A 20745-nucleotide genomic window follows, 5' to 3' on the forward strand; every position below is an offset into this window, starting at 1 on the left:
TGTATTGAGGTTATGGTCAAACGGGTAGACTGCTTTCTAAGAAAAAAATATGCTTATATGGCAATATAATATGGTGAAATAAAGAAACAAACACCTTATTGTAAGCTCAAGTTCTACATATAAAACATTTTAGATGGTAGACCATGCACTAGATTTATCTATGCTAATCAGAGATGCTTTGCTATACATTTTGAAATTTCTATGAAAAACGTTTACTGCTTACGTTAGGGATAATTTTTCTTGGGAGGAAATTTGTTATCCATATTTGGGACTTTGCTTTTTACTATTTTCAATGCTAGGTGCATTTATTTAAGCCAAGCCCTCCATTACAACTTCAGAACCTATTGTTTATTATTGTTTAGGGTTTTTCTTTATGAGGTTCGTCTTTAAGTTTCTTTATTTTATTTTTCCTATTTCCTTTATAATTTTTTTCTTGTAATGTCTCTGTGTTTAGATCGTGTTTCGCAGTTTTTTTTAGCTCCATTCTTGTTTATTTAGTTTTTCACCTTCCCTCATAGCCACCAGCTGATCAACAAAGTCATTCAGTCTTCTTGTCGCCTGTTCAGCGCACACATGCTGCCCACCTGTTTCCCCTTCTCTTTAGGCCCTGATATCCTCATATTCATGTCTTTCCTGCTAACATCCATGTTTTTATTTATTTATTTTTTTTTTTTACTGTACTTTAGCTACAAGTTTTTGGATTTCCTATTAAATGATGCAGTTCATCAGGATCCTATGTCCACATTTTGGTCAAAGTACAAGACAAAATCTCAATATGTCATGCTTTATATGTGTGTATATTTGTGTGATTTTTTTTTTGTTTGTTTGTTTGTTTTGTGCTACAGCTATATGAAGGGCTTTTCTTAGCTGATTAGTGCAGCACACCCGACCCTGGTTATCTGGATCACCTGCTGAGGTGAATAAATTTGTCATTCCTCACCCGAGTGTTACACAAGTACCGGTAGTACCTCTAGCTGTCTCAAAATCTGGGTGTTTTTTCCTCAGTGTTTGCATGTTTATTTTTTTGTGTTTCCCTCTTTTGTAGCCCGGGAGCTCCTTCTATTATATCAAGACCTTTCTCTCTCTCTCAAAGCTATCCCTACATTCCATTTTGTTTTCCCATCATCTAAAACAGGATCTGTCCCATTCTCCATTATCTGCCTGTCTGTCAGGCAGTGTGAATCTTACTCCTCTGGAGAAGCCTCCCAACTGGACTAAGATTAAAAATAAAATCTGTCAATAATGTCTAATATTCACAATCTCAAACTATTATCTAACTTATACTCTCCCTGCAGAGAGCAATCTCCATGTTGTGAACCACTCACAAAACTTCTTCATTCAAAAACATTGATCAAATGGGTCCTATCTTATGAGAATCTCTCTGCATGTGGGCCAAAATGATTCTTCACCCTATGTCAAAATCTGATGTCAAAATCATTGAAACAGATAAAAAAACAAAAAAAAACAAAGAATTGAGGGAAAAATAAATTACTTATTTTCCACTTGAATCATCATGATATGAGGTACAATGATCAATCAAAAGCAGTTTTACAATTTCTTTCTCTTTATTTTGACTGAAAAATTTGTATTTACAGAACACAAATGTATCACAACCAAAGAACTAGATTGGAGATTAAAAGTATTTTCTTTTTTAGCTCCTTTTATTCAAGTCCACTTCAACAATTGATAGGTTTAAAAATATTTGCAGCCTGTCTGAAGTCCCTCCAGAGTCTCTTGCCTCATCCACTGGACATCCTCCAGGTGGGACATGTCTGGAACACCTCCAGAGGCATCCAGATGGCATCTGGAGCAGATGTCCGATACACCTCAGCTGACTCGTCTTGATGTAAAGGAGAAGCAGCTCTACTCCAAGCCTCTCCTCAGGCTGAGATCGTCATCCTAGCATTTCAGCCTCTTGTACGAAGGATCTCATTCTTTCAGTCATGGCCCAGATTCCTTGACTATAGGTAATGGTAGGTAGATGGTAAATTGAGAGCTTTGCCTTTTGGCTCGGCACTCTCTTCACCCTAACAGAATGTTGCAGTGTCTGCCTTATAGCAGCAGCAGCTGTTAGAATCTGTGTTTTGTTCTGAAGCTCTATCATAAAAAAAATTAAAATAAAATCCTAATATAAAAGATAGATCTAAGGTGATGAAAAATATTTCTATATTAAAGATTGGTTAATCAAAACTTGCATTTAAATTTATTACATTATTATTTGCAGCTGAGGGAGTGAGTCCCTATAGGGCTCGTATGGGGCCTTTACCCAAAATGTATTTTATAATTATTTAATTATTAATTGCATGTGAATGTGCAATGGAATTAGAAACAAAAAAGCAGGTAACGGTGGAGTAAAGGTGGAAGAGGCAGTTTGTCCACTTGGTTCAACCTTTGTTCCCCTAAATTCTGAATAATTGATAGTCCACAAAGAGCCATCAGGGCAGGAGGGTTACCTGCAAATTTAGAAGCATCAAATATGTTAGTATTAGACTCTGTATATCAATTTAATTCATGCTAGCTGCACTTACGTGTGGTCCCATTCAGATAGCGTAATTCAATCCTTGCTCCACCCCTAACGCTGCTTACTGCCGGGAACAGTTCCACTCCTGCAGGAAGGTCCCTAAATGCAACACCAAGGAAACTTCCATTGACAGCAAAACCCAGAGTCCCGGCATCAGCATCCAGGACCAGCTGGACACGCTCAGGAATAACTAAAGGTGTTTCTGACTCTTTCCTGTGCCGTGAGTTTGAGGATTTGCGTCCAAAGTCTTGTGTAGCCTGAGAGTAAAACATATTTTTTTCACATGGATAACAATCCAAAGGTTTTCCACCATGCCACAGCTGATTGGTTTTTAGTTCCCATCCCCATGACAGGGAATCTCCACCTATCAGTACTTTATAACCTGAGCCATGCAGAGGAGAGTCCTGCCTTGAAATTCCTATGACCGCATGACTTCCTCTGTGATCAGGGTTCCAAGATACCTCCCAAACATGGAGCCCACCTTTCACTCCAATCTCAGCCCTGACTGCATCACTGCTGAGCTCAACAGGTGAGCGAGTTGCTTTCTGCCTGCAGGGAGAAAGGTGGAAGTGCGGTGAGCAGTGCTGCGAGCTCCACTGTGAGCGTCTGTCTCCTACAGACACTGCAGAGGAGCTCAGAGTGAGTGTGAGTCTGGATGAGGTCGGTACAGCCAGCAGAGGGAAAACTGTTGTAGATGGGGGGACATCGTCATCTACTCGGCCCCTCGGCCAGGTAGAAAGGATGAGACCCATTAGGATGCAAAGAAGGGTAAATCAAAGAAGAACTGTGGGGGATGCAGAAAGGGGGAAGAAAAATTTTTTATTAGAAAAGAAAACAGTACAAGGTTAACATTTTTGACCATGAGTTATAAATAGCATGTAGGTCAACAGCTTGTGATCATAAAAACCCGGAAATAAACACAAACATAAACAATTATAATCATTACAAAGATAGTCTAAACTGCCTAAGACAAATGGCAATTTGATTTTTGTAAAGTTAATATTCTTACAATTTGTAAATCTTTGTTTTAATGGTGACTCTGATTTGAATGCAATTGTTATTATTGAATTATTCCAGATTTAGGTGTGAGGACTGAGAAGATTATATAAGGATGATTGCGTCCTAATCATTTCTGATTTAAAATGAGGTTTCCTATCCTAAGGTTGACCTATTTTTACTTAACTGCTGTAATGCTGATATCTTATAACAGAAGCATTAGAAGACTAACATGCAAACAGCATCACATATACTTCACCATATTAATCAGTTGTCCTTTGTTAACCCATAATTTAAAATTCTAACTCAAGAGTGTTATTGGAGTACAGAACAAGACTAGCACTTTTGTAATGATAGAAAAAAAGTCAATTTAATTATCAAAAATAATCACTAGCCCTAATATGGTGCTCTTATAATACATTTTTGGAAAAACGCTTGTGCAAAGAAAGAAACATAACCATTAGAGAATCTGCTGATATTGAAACTTGATTTATTGATATTTTTATTAGTATTAGTATTGTGTGTAACTATTTTTGTTAGTTTAATAACTTTATTAAGTAATAGACTCATTTTTATGACAGAGGTGGACCTTGCAGACCCTGCAGAGCAAATCTGATCTCATGATTTTGGCCATTTTTCTGCACAATGGTTTTTATGTCCAAGTTAGCAAAGATGGTAACTTGGAAGACGAAGTGTTGATGTACAAGTAAAGTTTAGCAAAATTCACTTATTGAGATTGAAGCACCAAGGAAGAGTATTTCTCTCTGAATTTGTGTTGAAGCGTTGCAAACTATCTGCTGCCAATCTAAGCATCCCATACTGGAGAGGATTTTTTTTTTTTTTCATAAATTTTGATTGGTTCTTAGAAGGCAAGCCATAACAAGCCATAATCTCCAGATGCTCCTATTTGGACCAGTAGTTAAAAGAAATGGGCCTTGATATTTGTCATCTATATTTTGCCTTTTGAAAAGGACTCGTGGATTACTATTTAGAGGTCCCAATAAGATATCATTAACATCAAAATAAAGTTTAAAGTAAGCAACATTTATTTAACGGGAATATTTGGGGTACCGTTTTTTTTTTTTTTCTCACAAGAGATTAAAGTTTTTTTTTTAAATCATCTGTTTTTGGATCATGTCTTTTTCTATGATATAATAAAATTATGGTTCTTAAAAAAAAGTTGCATTTCTTTTCTTTTTTGCGCATTTGTCTGCACTAGATCAAGTCTCACAGGGAAAAATATATAGGATGTTTCTCTCAGAGACGTAGGGTGGCCAGGCAATAACCAATGTACACTGAGGGATGGCCGAAAGCGGATAGGCACCAGAACCTCAGGGTTAATATACACTGTTCCAACAGGAAAATTAACGAGCAAAACATCCATATTTTCTAACTAAAGACAAACTATACTTTCCTGCAGCCTTTGCTAATAAATAGATGCATATATTCTATATATTTAAACATCCGTAATTTCTAGATAATAGGTATAGTGGATAAAACTAAATTTTGAGTTCCTGGGTGTAAATCTTTTCCTTTGTCATTACTTACCTACTTGTATCAATAAACATTCTGCATAAAATGTATATTTACAAGCACTAATATCTACAAAAATAAATTATTTGATAAGTGTTTATAAAAATTGTTATTTATCTTTGATTTCACTGAAGACTCCTTGATGACTTGCAGAGACACATAATTTTCTCTTTACCCCATATAAGACAAAATCTAATTCTGAAAAGAGCATGAATTCTGTACTTATCATCTTTGATATTAGTATACAGTATTGATGTGTATAATTAACCACAAAAACAATAAAATGTTTTGAATATTTCACTTGAGAGTATTACTGCTGACACCATCTGTATTAAAGGGGAAAAAAATGGTAGGGGTGGTCAATGATTGGCTAAGGGTGGCCATGGCCCCCCACCTAGCTCCCATGATCATAATAGCTACAATTATACATTTTTAAGACGCACACATTAATTAATCCAGCAGTTGTATATATTAAGATCAAATTAGCGTCTATAAGTAAATTATCCGCTCTCTGTGGGGCATTATTGTATAAATTAAGTCAAGATTAAACAAAGATTCCTGATAAATAAAAAACATCACTTAATTATTACGTAATTGCATAAAGCTTCTCTAGAATAAAATAGCTATACATCCATAGCGTTTTATTTGTTAAAGTAAAAGAAATAATTACATATTTAATAAGTAGATATCTCACCTGTCTGTGTGAGGTTAGGATGGACTGTAGCGAACAGCAGAGTTTCTCTGCTTTATTAGGATCTCTTATCAACCATCCAATGGCTCTTATCGCTGCCCGGTAAGGTATCACCCCCGTCTGACCTGGTTTTCTGGTGTCGTCCTCCGGGATGGGAACAGCACAGTCCATCACTTTGATTTGACGCCTTTTAATAGCCGTAGAGACAAGGGCGACAGGCCTTTGACGTGTTTGTAAACAGATGAGCGGCTGATGAGAGAAACCGCCTACATCATCCCCATAGGTCTGATCTCATTCAGCCACGCTGCTTTTTTCCTTCTCTATCGCGTCCTGTAATGAACGTAAACATAAATGACAAAGCAGATGAATAAAATCACACTCGGGCTTTTTACCGACAAGAAGAGAAAAAGGAAATAAAAAGCAAAGCGGCTCATTGTTTTTGGAGCGCCTAAATTCGCAGCAACCAGAGGGAAGGGTTTTTAACCCTGGGTACAGTCTTGCAGGCAATGTTTTCCTTCTGTAAGAACATTGACAAGCATTTAGGTTCAAGTTTTTAAACATTGAGAATATTATTTGTAGAACTATGTTTTTATATATTTAGCTATTTTTGTTAGACTAGAAAGCAATATCTGTAACAAAGGCGGTTCTAAACAGGGTTCAAAGGGGTCCAGGCCCCTGTAGCACTGGTCCTTGCCCTTGTATAAAAAAAAACACACAACAAATTGAATATAAGAGTTTCAGTTTTTTTTACAGTAATCATGTGCATTTTTCCTTGATCTATATGGAATAATAGGATTCATATTCAAAATATGACAGCAACCCATTTCCATTACTTATTTTCAAATGCATATTTTTTATTGATATTATTTTAAGAGCAGAAATACACATTCCTTTGGTAGATCAGCTTATTTAACTGCTCAAATTAAGGTTAAATACACTTATTGTAAGAATATTTTTTCCTGTTTCAGATCAGTTTTGCTGTGTAACTCTAAATTAATCACTTATGATGAGCTGCAAAGGCAGAAGATACTATTACTAATTTGTCCCTTGGAAAAATTTAGTATGGTGATTAGACTATTTACTGTAAGAAATATTTAGAAATAAAAGTTACCTTTGGACTTCAGCTTTAATAAGATGGAATTACAGTTTTTGACTGTAGATCAGGAGTGTGAAACCTTTGCTTTGTGGCTCTCTCTCCCAACATACCCCCTAGCCCTACATTTCAGCAATACCCCTAAATTTTGATGGTTGTAATGTCCCAATTCCTCTTTGCATGTAAGGTTAGTGGACATAATGAGGCGTAGGAGGTATTAATCTAACCCTTACAAATGGGGGATTTCAGATGCTGACTTGCTGAGGATGTGTGCAGCTGACAAGTCTCCTGTTTTGGCTAAGAAACAATAATATTTTACCCCTCTTTCCTGCTACTCTCCTTTATGCAAGTTAGGGGCGGTGTTATATCGGGGGTGGGGGCAAAGGGATGAGTGAAAAAGTAAATAAATAAAGTTATATAAATACATTTTTGAATACTGGTATATACATATGTACTGTATACATTCAAGGTGTGTGTATGTATAAAAGGAATTTAGGGCTCCCTAATATTAGCCTCCATATAGGGTCATTTAGTCCTCTGTGTCCTCATCAACACCAATTTAGGGTGAGTGCTTTGAAGGAAATGGCTTCAACTGATTAGACTCCAGCCCATCATTGAGGGGAATGAAAAATGCTTCACCTCAAATATGAGTGGTATGAGTGTTGTAACAGAGCCCCCCTGCCCACTGTCCATGCTTCAATATGTCGACGCTATGCTAAGACACCTGCACTTTGCCTCATTCTGGCCACACCTTCGTTAATCCACGGCTCTCATTCTCACAATAAGTTGAACCCCCGGGGTCTCTTGTCACCAAAAGTTTTGGTGGCAGTTTTCAAATTTTATATGGTCACAGGGTTATGATTTCACAAGGGGTGAGTTACACTTTAAAGTAAGCCAATTTAATCCTTAGATATACATTTTTATCAAACTTTTAGTATACGGTACTTGTATCAATGAACCTGGATATGTACTCTTGTAAATCTAAAAACATGAACTTCAAGTATGCATATTTTTGGTTAGGGTAGATAAAACATTGTTTGATGACTTTTTTTTTTTTAAGTAAATCTCTGGGTCTAAATGCATATTTGTTCACATTATTGTTGTCTCATTTCCAGATCTCTGGTTGAAATCTTGACAGTGTAGTAATTTTTTTTTTTTTTTTTTTTTTACATTTGTTCGCAGTCTTTTTCTGGCCCTGCCAGCTTCCTCCTTTTGTTCCATAGCTCACCATGGTTCATGTGACAGAGGTAAGCTTTCATAGGTAGGTATTTTTTTTATCATCATGTGATAAACTGGGGATTTAACCTGGGTGTGCCTAGCCTCTTGACATGTAACAATAGGCCCAAGCATTTCATGCCTAAACATTTTAGCACATTGGTACATCTTACATTTGTCTGGGAAAACACTAGTATAATAAAGGTTCTCAGTAAATTCAGATTTCTGTTTACATCACATCATGCCAGTGCCCTGCCTCACTATAGACGTTATTTTCCTGCTGTGAGTATAAATTCAATGTTACGTTTATTAGACATACATCTGGTATAACCGGTTTCATCTGGAAAATTCCTCAGCAGGCATCAAATCATTATTCACATGTTCATATTTAAGCCATGTGCTTCACTAAAGAAAAATGTTAAAATGTGGAGCAATTAAACACACTTTGATATATGCTTCCCTGTTTATGCATAAGCCCAATAGTGTTATGGTTCCCAACTTTTGGGACTTTGAGTTTTCAGTTATCAGTAATTCTGTTTTGTTGATCTTTGGTTTATTTTACATATTATGTTATATTTAAGCAGTCTTTTGTTACTCTGTTGCCCCCTTGTGCCTGTCTCCTTTCCCCTGACTCCCTCTTAGTCTCTTCCATCCATACCTGCTCCATATCAGCTTATTACTCTAGTCTTTGTTCTGTCTCCCATATATACTCTCCCTGTGTAGCTCATCAGTGTTGGTTCCCTGTTGTTTGTTGCTTCCTCGTCTCTGGTTCCCCACATGAGTTTCCGTAATGTTTGCGGGTTTTTTGTTCTCAGTATTTATGTATTTTTGCCTCAGTTTTTCTTTATTACACCTACAACAAATCATCTCTGCCTCACTCATCTCTGCATTTCGGTCCTTAACCAACCAAACGTTTACAAATAGAAGGTTCTAATAGAAGAAAAACACTGCAAAATGGAAATGGAACAAAATAATCTTTTTTATTTTTCTATCGGACAAAATTTTTATTAACTCTCATATCCGGGTTAAAAACAGAATTTGGCATTAGTTTTGACAAAAATCAAATTTAGTTTATATATTACATAAAAATAGTGTTCGACAAATCCTGTTCTAACATTTCTATATAACATGCATTTTCAATTTGTATTTAAACAATTTACACACCTATTGATATGCATACATAAAAAAAAATAAAGATATTAACAGCTTTTTATTACATTAAAACATTTTTAAGCTGGATTCCAATGCAGTTTTAGTAACGAAGACGTATGTAAAATAAATAAAAATGACACTTTGCTCACCTTTTAACCTTTTTTCCTTTCTATAAAATGAAAAAAAAAATCTAGTCATACTTAATAAATGCAATGAATTGTATTAGAATTGTACTGTGATTTGTGATGCACATTACTACTTCAGTTTAATGCATGATAAATTAAAGCAAAAAATGGGACTTGGCACAAGTTTTTGCTCTTACATAGGGCCATTCAAAATGCAGAACAAAAGCTCTAAAATGCAAATGTTTAGTTGTTTTATTTTTTTAGCAGTGTTAACCAATTGTGCTGTAAGTCTGTATCCAGTGTTCCTTACTAGTCTTCTTACCTCCTAACAAGTAAAAAAGCTTCATATTTTGGAATAGAGCAGATTTACTTTAGTTTAGATGCAAAAACATCAGAGGATGAGACCCAGCTACTGTTAATGGGAATAAAGACCAATAGTTTAAACTGCACTGTATTTTCCAGAATACTGCAGAAACTTCCAAGAAAAATGTAGAAATTTAGAGTATAGATTTTAATATAAAAACTGTGTAGAATCCTGCTTGGGTAACTTTTCCAGCTGTGTTATTGATTCATAGAAAAAACAAACAAACAAAAAAAAAAAACAGCAGTGTCATGCTGCAAGACTCATTCACTTCTTTTCACTCAGACATTAACATACCGTACTAATAAACAGACTGGGAGATAACTTGGGGTTAGGCTCATTATCCAACAGTTCATTGATGCATGGTGAGGGAAGCTCATCGTCTCTTCTCCCTGATACACCCCCAGCAAAACTAGAGGTTGTTTTCTGGATAAATATCCTGTAGAAAATATTATTCACAGTGTTAGATAAATGCTTCAACAAATGATTAAGATAAAGCAGAGGAAACCTTTGCTGAATATAATTCCATACCTCAGTTGTTGACACTCTTTCCCGCACTGCCATTAGAAACAGAAGGAAATCAATCAGATTGAATGTTGAGGTACCACAATTTAAATGCTACGAAAAATAGATTTTTAAAATGATAGTATTTCCATTATTTTGAGCCTATGTCTCACCAATGACTGTCCTCCTGTAATAGAGGAACCCAGCGACTGAAAACAACAAGCCAATCAGCAGCCCTGCTGTACCTATAACCAGCTCCTTCTTGTCAGAATGATGTTCTGGCTCTGCAAACATATTGATCATCAAGATAATGTTAGACTTCAATTAGGTATTGCTCTATATTCATGCAAAAAGTCAGCCCAAAATAGAAAAGAACTGTTAGTACAAACAAAAGATTAAAGCAAAGTCAATACAAGTTTAATGTGAAAAACATGGTAAATAAAAACAAATTTATTTTACTTCTATCCAATTTCAACTAATACAAAGCTTTACATTAATGTCAAGACAAAGTCCTCAAACCTTTTAATGTATTTTACTAACACATTTTCAAGACCAAACTGGCTTTTTTTGCAGCAATGCAAGTATTAGCAGGTGGTCTAACCAAGGTAAAAAGACAGGGACGAAAAAAATGTATTGTAAAAGTTAAATACAGGGCTTTACGCACAGTTGATTAGTTCCTAATACCATAACTATCAATCTACCCAGAGGTTTAACATGACTTAAACCACAAATCTACTGTGATCAAATGTTATTAAAAACCTGCATCCATTTTTTATCCTCAAACTGCATTTTAGTTTGCATAAATTCTTCACAACAGGCATTCTAGCTTATGCAGTAACAAATAGGCATCTTTAAAAATAAGTTAAAAATGTTTGTGTATATATTTAAGTGACACTCACACAGTTCGAGCGCATACCTTATTTTCTTGCTCTTATACTACAACACTAAAGAACCACTTCTCAGCCCATGTTATGCATTTATAATGAAGGTAATTCTAATCTATGCATTTTCATGAGATGAATCGCCTATAGAGAGAAGTGTTTTTTTCTTGACAACATGAACATTAACTGGAAGCAGTTCTGTTTGTAAACCTATAAGTCAGCTTAGAAAGGAGAGGTGAAAGAGACATCTTTAGTAAAATATAACAATCATGAATTAGAAAAAGAGGAAGATTTTCTGGAGAGGCAATGTTGAAGATAGAAGAGAAAACAATACGGTTTTCTCACTTAAGAAATGCATTGAGGATTTAGGAAAGTTCAACTCATAAGTGTATGTAGTACAGTAAGTAGAAGATAATGTCCTTAGACTGTACAAGGACTGATTATTATGAATTTCATCATTATTATCTCCCTAAATTGCCTCCAGAGTTTAACACGCCACTCGCCCACAGACTGCCAGAGATAGGCAGCGGAATAAGCGGGAGAAGAAGGATGGATGGATCTCTATAAATCCATACATTCTTTATAGAGTCTTCAAATTCACACTTATGTATGGTTCTCAACTTAGTATAGGATTGATGAACCTCATGAGACATTATTAAACTTTTGATCACCCTAGTACCTTCTTTGTTCCCACCTCTCCAAGGAAGAGTCCCATTGTATACAGTAAAAATACTGTTTGTATTGAGGAATAAGGTTTACAAAATACCATTCACTAGGGGTTCTTTGCATTAACCACTCAGTGTTAAGGGTAGAATAACAATTCAAATAGGACCAGTCATAAAAACAGACAGGAATGCCAGAAAAGATCCACTCATTCCACTAAACTGTGGACCACAATCACATGACTGGTATAACCTTGTTGTTCCCTGTCAGCTCTTACTGCAGTTTCAAAGTTAAATTCAGTAGTTTCCCGGTAAAGTTCTACAAATTATCCTCTTGGTTAGGTACTCTGTGTATGTTGCATTACTGGTTATTCTAATAGGAAGTAAGAGAATTTCCTCTATGCATTACATGTGAAAATCCATCAACAAACTGGGTGCAAAAAAGGGGAAATGTTTCCTCTGTTCTCATGCACACTTTCCTACCCCAATTATAAATCTTTGGCTCTCTGAGGCTTGCATGCTCCACCATGCAGCTGATCTTCTCTCCAGGTTTGGGTGTAAATTCCAGGTTGGAGTGATATTGGTAAAGCCAGTTCCCATTCGGTAGCTCATCAGTGGACGTCACATCAGATGTGATCTCCTTTCCGTCTCTAAGCCATGTTACCTTGATTTTCTTTGGATAGAAGTCGTAAATGCTGCAGATGAGCATGAGTTGGTGTTGACTGTACTCCGCTTTCACTGAGCTCAGCGTTACGTAGGGCTCCACTAGGAGAGACAAGATAAGACTCATCTTACATCATAAAATAGCTAACATTCATATTATTGCATAGGTTTAAAATATCTGCATGCATATTAATATTAGATATAGATAAATTGATCTAAATCTTTGCCCAAAAACATTTACACATTATATGAAACTTACCTGTGGATAGATTTCCATATAACAGATGTGCAATATCATTGCAACGGTTTGTTTTCCATATTTGATGTTTTTGGAATCTTGGGTTCTTGTTGAGAATGTCTGCAAAAATGATTCCCTCCTTTGTGTATCCCACAACTTTTCCCAAAGTGCTGTTATATTGGACCAGTAGACACTTGTTGAAAAACAACTGCTCCAAGAACACAACCCCTTGACTATCATGAAAGTTAAACTGGCAGTGGCCTAAATAATAGCCGTAATAAGCACCTAAAGACATAAAAAACATAATTATCAATAGGGAAAATTTTAATTTAAGGAATACATTTACTTTAAATCAACGTTAATGCGCATCTATTTAAGCAGCTCTATTTTTAAAGATTTTGTTGGCCTGAATCCTCCTACCTTCTGCTGAAAACCAAAGTTGCAGGAAAATGAAGACGTTTTTCAAATGCATGCTGTCAGCTGAGAAAATACATCTGACTAAGACTGTGGCTCGCTGGTAAAAGAGCTTTATTAACAAAAATGAGGAAGTAAAGTAGCAGATTCAGTAACAAGGAGTGGCAGCTGCCCTGACCAAAACCGGCTTCTGTCACCGCCATGGAATTAGTGCCTGCTGTATGGTGCTGAGAAGTGGATATGTAACTATTGGGAAAAAAATGTAATTGCTACGATCCCTCACCAAAGAATCAGCTTACAGAAAAAGTCCCAATATAACAAGAAGTTAGTTGCAAAATCACTAATTATCTTAACATTTACAGCAAGGTGGACAGGTATTTGAAACATTTGTTCTGTTTTGACTTTATGTAACATAAAAATGTTTCAAAGAAAACACAAACTGACAAAATAAAGTAGGATAAAAACTCTCAACAAGCAACAACAACCTGTTGATTCTACTCTTGAATCTATTTTTCAGATCTGTTTTTTATGCATTTCTGTTATGTAAATTATGCGTATAACTTACAGCATATTTCATGCATAATGGCATGTTCCATCACCTTGCATTAAAAAGTTAAGCTATTTTTTAGTGGTTGCATAAATAGATTCAAATTTGGTATCCGCACTTTGTCAAACGCAATTGTTTAAATAACTAAGAGCAACACAACTTAATATGATTCATAAGGAAGACATGCAAGACTCTTTTTTTAATATTTCAGATCTACAGTGAGCAGCAAAGGTCAAACAACTCAGATTTTTTAAAGATTGAATGTTCAGTTTATTAGCTAACACAAAAACAAGAAAAAAAACCCATAATGATGTTGTCTTTTTAATCTACAAAAATATAGATCATACAGCACATAGAGTGTACCACATGACAAAAAGTTTGTTAATATCTTTTAAATGTTTTACTGATAAATTACCAATAGAATATTTTAGCAGTGCACCACCAATATACAGGGCTTTACCTTTTTGCTAAAGCCAAGAAGTAAAAAAGAAATACTCTATGGAGCTTAAAGGTGATGTGGATTGCAAAAATTTATTCAACAACTTTAATATGTAACTAATGCATTACTTACACTACCATCAGTGTTGACAGTATTTAACATAAACAAGATTAGTTTAAATGTTGTGCCTTGACAATAAAAAACACTCCCACAGTGATTCCCAAAATGCCAAGAGCCACACCGACTCCACAGTAAACAACTGGCCAAAGACTTGGATCTGCTTTGTTGAATTCAATTTCTGTAAGAGAAAGTTCCAAAGATTAAAAATCACCTTTTGGTATATTCCAGTATTCTGAGTTTAGTTTTAAAATATTGCATTAAAAAAATGAACATTTTACCCAAGATTCTTGTTTTCGGAGTCTCCAATGCAGGATGCTCTACAGTGCAGGAGTAAATGTCCCCTTTTCTGGGTGTGAACTTCAGTGTTGAGAACATTCGGAAGGTTTGGTCGTTATTGGGAGAGTATTCACTGATCCACACCCCCTTTGTAGCTGGGAGGCCATTTTTAGTCCAGCTGACTTTGACAGTAGGTGGGTAGAAATAATTCACAAAGCAGATGAGGGTGTTTTCTTCTTCAGGTTCTACCTCTCTTGAAGGGAATATCATGTGGTCTGGAGGGTCTAAAGAGCATAACAAAAAGTTGCCTTACCATGTTATTGATGATTTCAAAACAGAAAATAAATGCTGACTTGTATTTACCCTTTTCTTCAGATGAAGGTTTAACTTCACTTTTAATCAACTTCATTGCGGGTTGACACATTTTTTCGTTGTTTAGAGCATCTTTAAGGATACTAAACCTTCCTAGCAGCTGATCTGGATGAGCATTGATGAAGTTTGGCACAGTAAACACAATCTCTTTCCTGGGAAAATCAACATATAAAACTTCTTCTTCGTCAAAATCATACTGTACTGCAGAAGTGCCGTTCTCAAAGCAGCCCACAAAATAGGTTGCTTCATGGGGAACTGAAAAACAACACAGTGCAATGAAACACTTGTTCCTCTGTGAGAAAACTTTTACAATTATTCCCTAATTCTGCTTTTGTTTCTTAACTCTGCTAAGTAAGGCTGTTGTATTTTTAAAACAAATGTTGACCTTTATTCCAACAAAAATGCAGTTAAGAGATTCTTACTTTGAGAGAAGATGCAGTAGGTGTTGAGAATGAGAATAAGGAGAGCAGAGAACCTCATGTCTGAGCTTCAGGTGGTGACTGAAATAGACCAGGAAGATGACACACCTTCTTTTATAGGCGGTGACATTACGGGATTTTACAGTGGAACATGTGACCACAATAGTTTCAAAAAAATACTGCATCATTGGATTTGCTTTACATAACTAAAGTTATACTAGTTACATTTAACCTTAGCATGCAGCATGTTTCAAGGATATTAGTTTAGATGCAGAAGCTGTAAACTGTTGCAGCACTGGTTTTGAGGCATTTTGTGGTCTCTGTATAATAAAACAGCATAGAGTTAACACCTCTTAAGAATCACACAGTTTGAAAAAGTTTACATTGAGTTTGGCTCTAGATATTTTATGTAATTTGTCTAACAGAACCAAAAGGAGCATCCCAGGGGATGATACTCTCACTATTCCTTTTCATTTGCACTTCTTTGACTCTTCATTGACTCTGCAGTTGCTTTGCATATTGAAGATGGACAAGAAACAAGAACAGGGAGCCTCTTTATGTGGAAAAATGTATACAATCCTGAATCTAAACAAAACAAGGAAGATTAACAATTAAGTATTTACACATATGGATAGTAACTAGTTTATATTTACTCAGCCAAATTTACTTAAGTAACATTTAGAAAATAATTACTGGGATGCAGGGCTTTAGGTTCTTTGGTGCCCAAGGCAAGAGTGGCGTCTTGGCGCCCCCTCCCATTGAGTGGGCGCTCAAACTCCCAAAAAGCAACTCCACAGTTATTGCATAATTATTGATTTTTTATTTGAAATGTTGAAACAAAAGCTTTTTAAAGGCAATAACAGGAAGAATAAATATATGTTTGAGGGATAGAATTACAATATTACATTAAGTAACAACCTAAAACTGTGTGCAAAGGGTACAAAATCAAAAGCAATATAAAGCTGTATAATCAAAAGAAAAACTGTAATATCAAGGTTAACCCAATAAATTTGAAAGGAAAAAGCCAAAAAGAATAATTGTAAACTTGAAAGATGAGTACCCTGAGAATAACTAATTACATTAAACAAATGTTTTTTAAATGCCATGGGGGTTAAGTGTCGAGTCTAGCATAGAAGTGTGCAATCAAAAGCAAAACTCAAAAATATCAGTGTTATTGTAAAGAAATTTCTACTTTACATTTTGGTTAATGTAAATATAACTTAAAAATGCAATCAATCAATCATATGCAATCAAAGTAACCTTATAAAATAGAGGAGCACTAAGATATCACATTATTGCACCTTCTTTCTAGGTTTTAACTAAGTTAGAAAAGATTGTGGAATATTTCCACGATGAGACACGAAAACATCAAAACCTCACTAACGTTCTCAACGTTGTTCAAAACTTAACTCCTCTTGACGTCCTAACAGCAAAGGCATCAATGGTTTCCTAATAGATCAGTTTAATTAGTTCTTTTATTTTCCATTTTGCATCTTTACATCTTGTCCAGCAGATGGCGTAAAAATGTTTTACTGTAGTTTTTTATTTTACATAAGCAATATTCTTAAAATTGTATAATTACTATTTAAGTTTCAAAAGAACTGATATTACTGGTACAAACTGGTAAAAGTAAAAGTATAGATTGAACTCCTTTTCAAGCAAAGTTCTACTCTTACTCCCGAAACATCTTGGGGTAGTTTAACAACCTCTATTTGTTTCAGATGATGACAAATGCTCTTTAAATTTGGGGGCCTAATTCAGTTTAACTGAGTATTTCAACCTTAAATGGGTGGAAATGTAATGGAGGATTTTTCTTTAGTGTTTGTCTGCAGAAATATATGAAAAACGAATACATTTTATGAAATTGAAAACTCTTGGGATTGACATCCCTCAAATATGGGATCGATATTAGTTCCTTGAAGTTGATAGGTATGTGTGTGGTTGTGAAAACATCATTATGAACAGAATGAACTGTGCAAACTCTAACATGTCACACAATGTATAATGATATATACACTTTTTCAGACGTTCAGCAAAACAAACAGGTTTGTTGTCTGCATCATTTCTGCATCTTGTAACCTAAAGATCTTCTTCAGGACACACCTCCTAAAGAACAAAATTAGATAATTTCATTAATCAAGTATATCAACGAGTGCTTAGATGACATAAAGAAAACTCACCTCTGTTGTGGGAACCAGCACCAGCTCTGTATTTAACAAAAAAAAAAAAGAAAAAAGAACAAACTAATAAAACTAAAACCTTAGGTCTTACATTTGATCATTTTCAATTGAAGTTTATTTAAACATGGTTATAATTTAGATACTGAAGTCATTGTAAAAAGTGTTTTTAACATTAAAGTGAAACATTGTCTCACCAGTTGATTTCTTCTTGTAGCAGATGAAGCCAGTAATTGAAAAGATCAAGCCGAGCAGCAATCCTACGGAGCCAACAACAATTTTTTTCCACCCTAAATCTGGTTCTGGATCTGAAATCCAGTTATTTAAAAAAAGTAATTTAAAAAACATTTTTAGTTTTTAGTTCCATGCTTATGCTACCTACAAGTGACTTCATGACTGTCATACAACTTTTTATATAACCTTTGATCAAACCTCTGTTGCGTTTGAAGTAGCATATAACAGGTATCTAAAGTAGAATCCATTCTATGTCTATCATATGTCTGATGCAGACGTTCTCACCCCAGTTATAAAGCTTGGGCTCCCTGAGGCTTGCATGCTCCACCATACAAGAGATCTGCTCTCCAGGTTTGGGTGTAAACTCCAGGTAGGTGTGGAGCTGGTAGAGCCAGTTCCCATTGGGTAGCTCGTCCGTGCAGGTCACATCAGATGTGTCTTCCTTCCCATCTCTCAGCCATGTTAGCTTAATTTGCTTTGGATAGAAGTCAAACGCACTGCAGATGAGCATGTGTGAGTGTTGGCTGTACTCTGATTTTACCGACCTGAGCCAAACATAGGGCTCCACTAAAAAATAAAAAGAACATGCACATGACACAAATAATAAGCAAAATGTAATTCATTATGTTCTACTTAAACCTCCAAACATAAAAGGCTTGGATTTATCCAGGACTGTCTTGTGTGTAAATTACCTGGTGTTAGTAATTCTTTGTACGCCAGTTGAGAATTTCTTTTGCAGAGGTTTGTTTTCCAGATTTGATGGTTAATAAACTCGGAATTGTTGTTCAAAATATTGGCATACACTTGCGTTTCTTTTGTATATCCAATCGCTTCTCCCACTGTGCTGATGTATTGTCCTTCCAACATTTTGTTGAAGTAAAATTGCTCCAGGAAAACGGCATCATGACCGTCATCTGAACTAAACTGGCAACGATCCATTATATAGAAATAGAAACAACCTAAAAATGACAGACGTTTTTTTTTATATATATAAAATGGACAATGCAAGATTTTGTAAAACCCATATTACATCTGAAAAACTAAAAACTACAGAGGGGTTTCATTTTCATTTGAAAGAAACAAAATTAAAGATTACATTGAACTTGAGTCACTTACCTCCTGGTGAAAAAGCCAGAAAAAGTGTGAGAAAAATAAACCAGCTTTGAGCCATGCTGTTAGGTCAGTGACAGAGATCTGACTGAAAGATAAAATGCTCTCTATTGTATTATTAACGATGAGGAAGTACATCAACAGATTGAGAACTAAATCTGTAAGCACCTTTTTTTTTGCTACTGTCAAATTACCTAATTTCCCTAGATAATATCAGTAATATATTGACTTAAATAGTCCAGTATAGTTCACTTAAACAAATGTAGTTTCAGTAAGAAACATTTATTGCCTCTTGCTGATGACTATGTTGCACGGTTTAATAGAATAACAGTAATATGTAGGGATGAGGAAGTAGCATTGAAAAGCAGTATAATATTTCCTATTGGTATTAATCACTATTGTACTAGTGTTTGTCACAAGTGTACTGGAAGCAATTAAGGCACCTAAGCTCATATGCCATACAACAATAACAAAATAAATAGAAAATAATCCAATGATAACTTTGAAGGACAATGTAGCAAACCAAGAATATTCAAGAACAGAATATTTTAAAATGGAGGAATTCTTCAATTTATTTCAAGAAACTGTCAATAGAGTTAGTAAAAAATGTCATGATCTTGGCAGTGATGACTGGATTATTGGTTCATTCCATCCACCTGCCTAGCTCTGCCCAGTTTTCATTACCTTTCATGAGATCCACCTGTTCCAGCTTCTCTTTAAACTTTTTGGTCCCAGCCATCAGTGCCAGATTATTTGAGCCATACGTGAGAGCTCTCTAGCATACCCAGTTTGTTACTCTGATTGCCTGATCATGTCTGCTGCTGGACCTCTGAGCCAGCCTGCTGCCGTTCTGATCTGTTTGCCTGATCTGTCTTTGGACTACTGCTGGATTCTGGCTGCCTACGACCTTGGATCTGTCTCCTGACCACGGCTTGGATTTCCCTATAGTACCTCCTCAGGTCTCTGATCTTCTGGCCTGCACTTCTGCTACCTAATTGACACCTGTGTTGGCTTCTCCATTTGGAAAGTCCTGGTCTTCCTCATCAACTGGCTCAGCAGCCTTCTTGGCTTCCAAGCCTGAAACTCTCTGTGTGCTGTGGATAATCATCCGGCTGGATTCCACCCCTTCCTCTGGGCTCGGACTGAACTTTATAACAAGGTTAGTGACTCACATGCTCATAATCATCCTCTGTCAGATTTATGTGGTCACTAACCTGTGTTTTCCCCTCTACAGAGATTCTGCTGACCCACAGACTTTCCAAGCAGTCAATAAAAACTTAGAAATCAAAATTCAGGGTGTAAGTTCTCAGTCCTGACACAAAATAAATCACTGTTTAATTGAGAGGGGTTTAGAGGCAATTTCCACCAGAAAATACACAACTGAAATAAATCGAGAATATCTCCACAATTGTCAGGTCTACAAGCAACCTTTTTGTGCTATTGTTAACATAATAAAAACAATACTTTCCCAGTGGAACCAGTATCGCTTTTGTTACTGTGTCTGACATGCTTGTTTTGAAATACAGAAAAGGAAAAAAAATCAAAAGCCTTGCCTAGTTAATCGAAGTTATCAGTAAAAATCGCCACAAAAGTCTTTTTAAAAACGGCATTAGTAAAACTTCAGCAGATTAGAGCTCAAATCAGCTGAAGCATCCACAATAGTTTAGGCCACTGTGCCAAGCGGACCTATCATTTTAAGACAAAACCATGACTCGTGTTTTTTTTCATCTCATAAAAAGGATTCAAAATTGATAATTTGTATTTTTGGACTCATGCCTATGACATAGTGTAACTTGTATGTCATGTATAATCAACTATGTTCAAGGGAGTCTGTAAAGGTAACAGCTGTATACCACAGAGTATAATTGTGTATTGTATAATTGTGTTACGCACAAATATCGTGACACCTGACAATGATGGAAAGAGAAACAGAATGGGTTATCATGCTGATGAAGGTTCTCAGTCATCCAGGTCATAGTCATTCCGTAAAAATTCAAAAAAT

General features: G+C 35.7%; 4 protein-coding genes across 6 annotated transcripts; all 4 read right to left on the reverse strand.

Moving 5' to 3' along the window:
- Positions 1–1560: 1560 nt before the first annotated feature.
- LOC119778968 (SPRY domain-containing SOCS box protein 2) lies at positions 1561–6243 on the reverse strand. Its single transcript, XM_038278430.1, has 3 exons — positions 5745–6243; positions 2529–3305; positions 1561–2453 (listed from the first exon to the last, which is right to left on the reverse strand). Exons 2-3 carry the CDS (start codon positions 3271–3273, stop codon positions 2323–2325), a joined length of 876 nt encoding a protein of 291 aa, XP_038134358.1. The 5' UTR covers positions 3274–3305; positions 5745–6243; the 3' UTR covers positions 1561–2322.
- A 3347-nt stretch (positions 6244–9590) lies between these two features.
- LOC119778963 (H-2 class II histocompatibility antigen, E-S beta chain-like) lies at positions 9591–13140 on the reverse strand. Its single transcript, XM_038278426.1, has 6 exons — positions 13056–13140; positions 12657–12920; positions 12218–12499; positions 10365–10475; positions 10219–10244; positions 9591–10126 (listed from the first exon to the last, which is right to left on the reverse strand). The coding sequence occupies exons 1-6, from the start codon at positions 13105–13107 to the stop codon at positions 10100–10102; spliced, it is 762 nt and encodes a 253-aa protein (XP_038134354.1). The 5' UTR covers positions 13108–13140; the 3' UTR covers positions 9591–10099.
- Positions 13141–13842: 702 nt separating this feature from the next.
- Positions 13843–15307, reverse strand: LOC119778964 (RLA class II histocompatibility antigen, DP alpha-1 chain-like). Its single transcript, XM_038278427.1, has 4 exons — positions 15226–15307; positions 14795–15058; positions 14434–14715; positions 13843–14333 (listed from the first exon to the last, which is right to left on the reverse strand). The coding sequence occupies exons 1-4, from the start codon at positions 15281–15283 to the stop codon at positions 14206–14208; spliced, it is 732 nt and encodes a 243-aa protein (XP_038134355.1). The 5' UTR covers positions 15284–15307; the 3' UTR covers positions 13843–14205.
- A 715-nt stretch (positions 15308–16022) lies between these two features.
- On the reverse strand, positions 16023–18898 carry LOC119778962 (boLa class II histocompatibility antigen, DQB*0101 beta chain-like). 3 transcript variants are annotated; one of them, XM_038278424.1, is made up of 6 exons: positions 18750–18898; positions 18326–18592; positions 17919–18200; positions 17597–17659; positions 17403–17428; positions 16023–17328 (listed from the first exon to the last, which is right to left on the reverse strand). In XM_038278424.1, the coding sequence occupies exons 1-6, from the start codon at positions 18802–18804 to the stop codon at positions 17302–17304; spliced, it is 720 nt and encodes a 239-aa protein (XP_038134352.1). In that variant the 5' UTR covers positions 18805–18898; the 3' UTR covers positions 16023–17301. The 3 variants fall into 3 exon arrangements, with proteins under 3 accessions (XP_038134352.1, XP_038134351.1, XP_038134353.1); XM_038278423.1 differs by having other exon boundaries at positions 17597–17707; positions 18750–18893; XM_038278425.1 differs by lacking the exon at positions 18326–18592 and having other exon boundaries at positions 17597–17707.
- Positions 18899–20745: the final 1847 nt, after the last annotated feature.

Source organism: Cyprinodon tularosa, unplaced genomic scaffold (genome assembly GCF_016077235.1).
Source record: "Cyprinodon tularosa strain WSP-4 unplaced genomic scaffold, ASM1607723v1 ctg1406, whole genome shotgun sequence".
Lineage (NCBI taxonomy): Eukaryota > Metazoa > Chordata > Actinopteri > Cyprinodontiformes > Cyprinodontidae > Cyprinodon > Cyprinodon tularosa.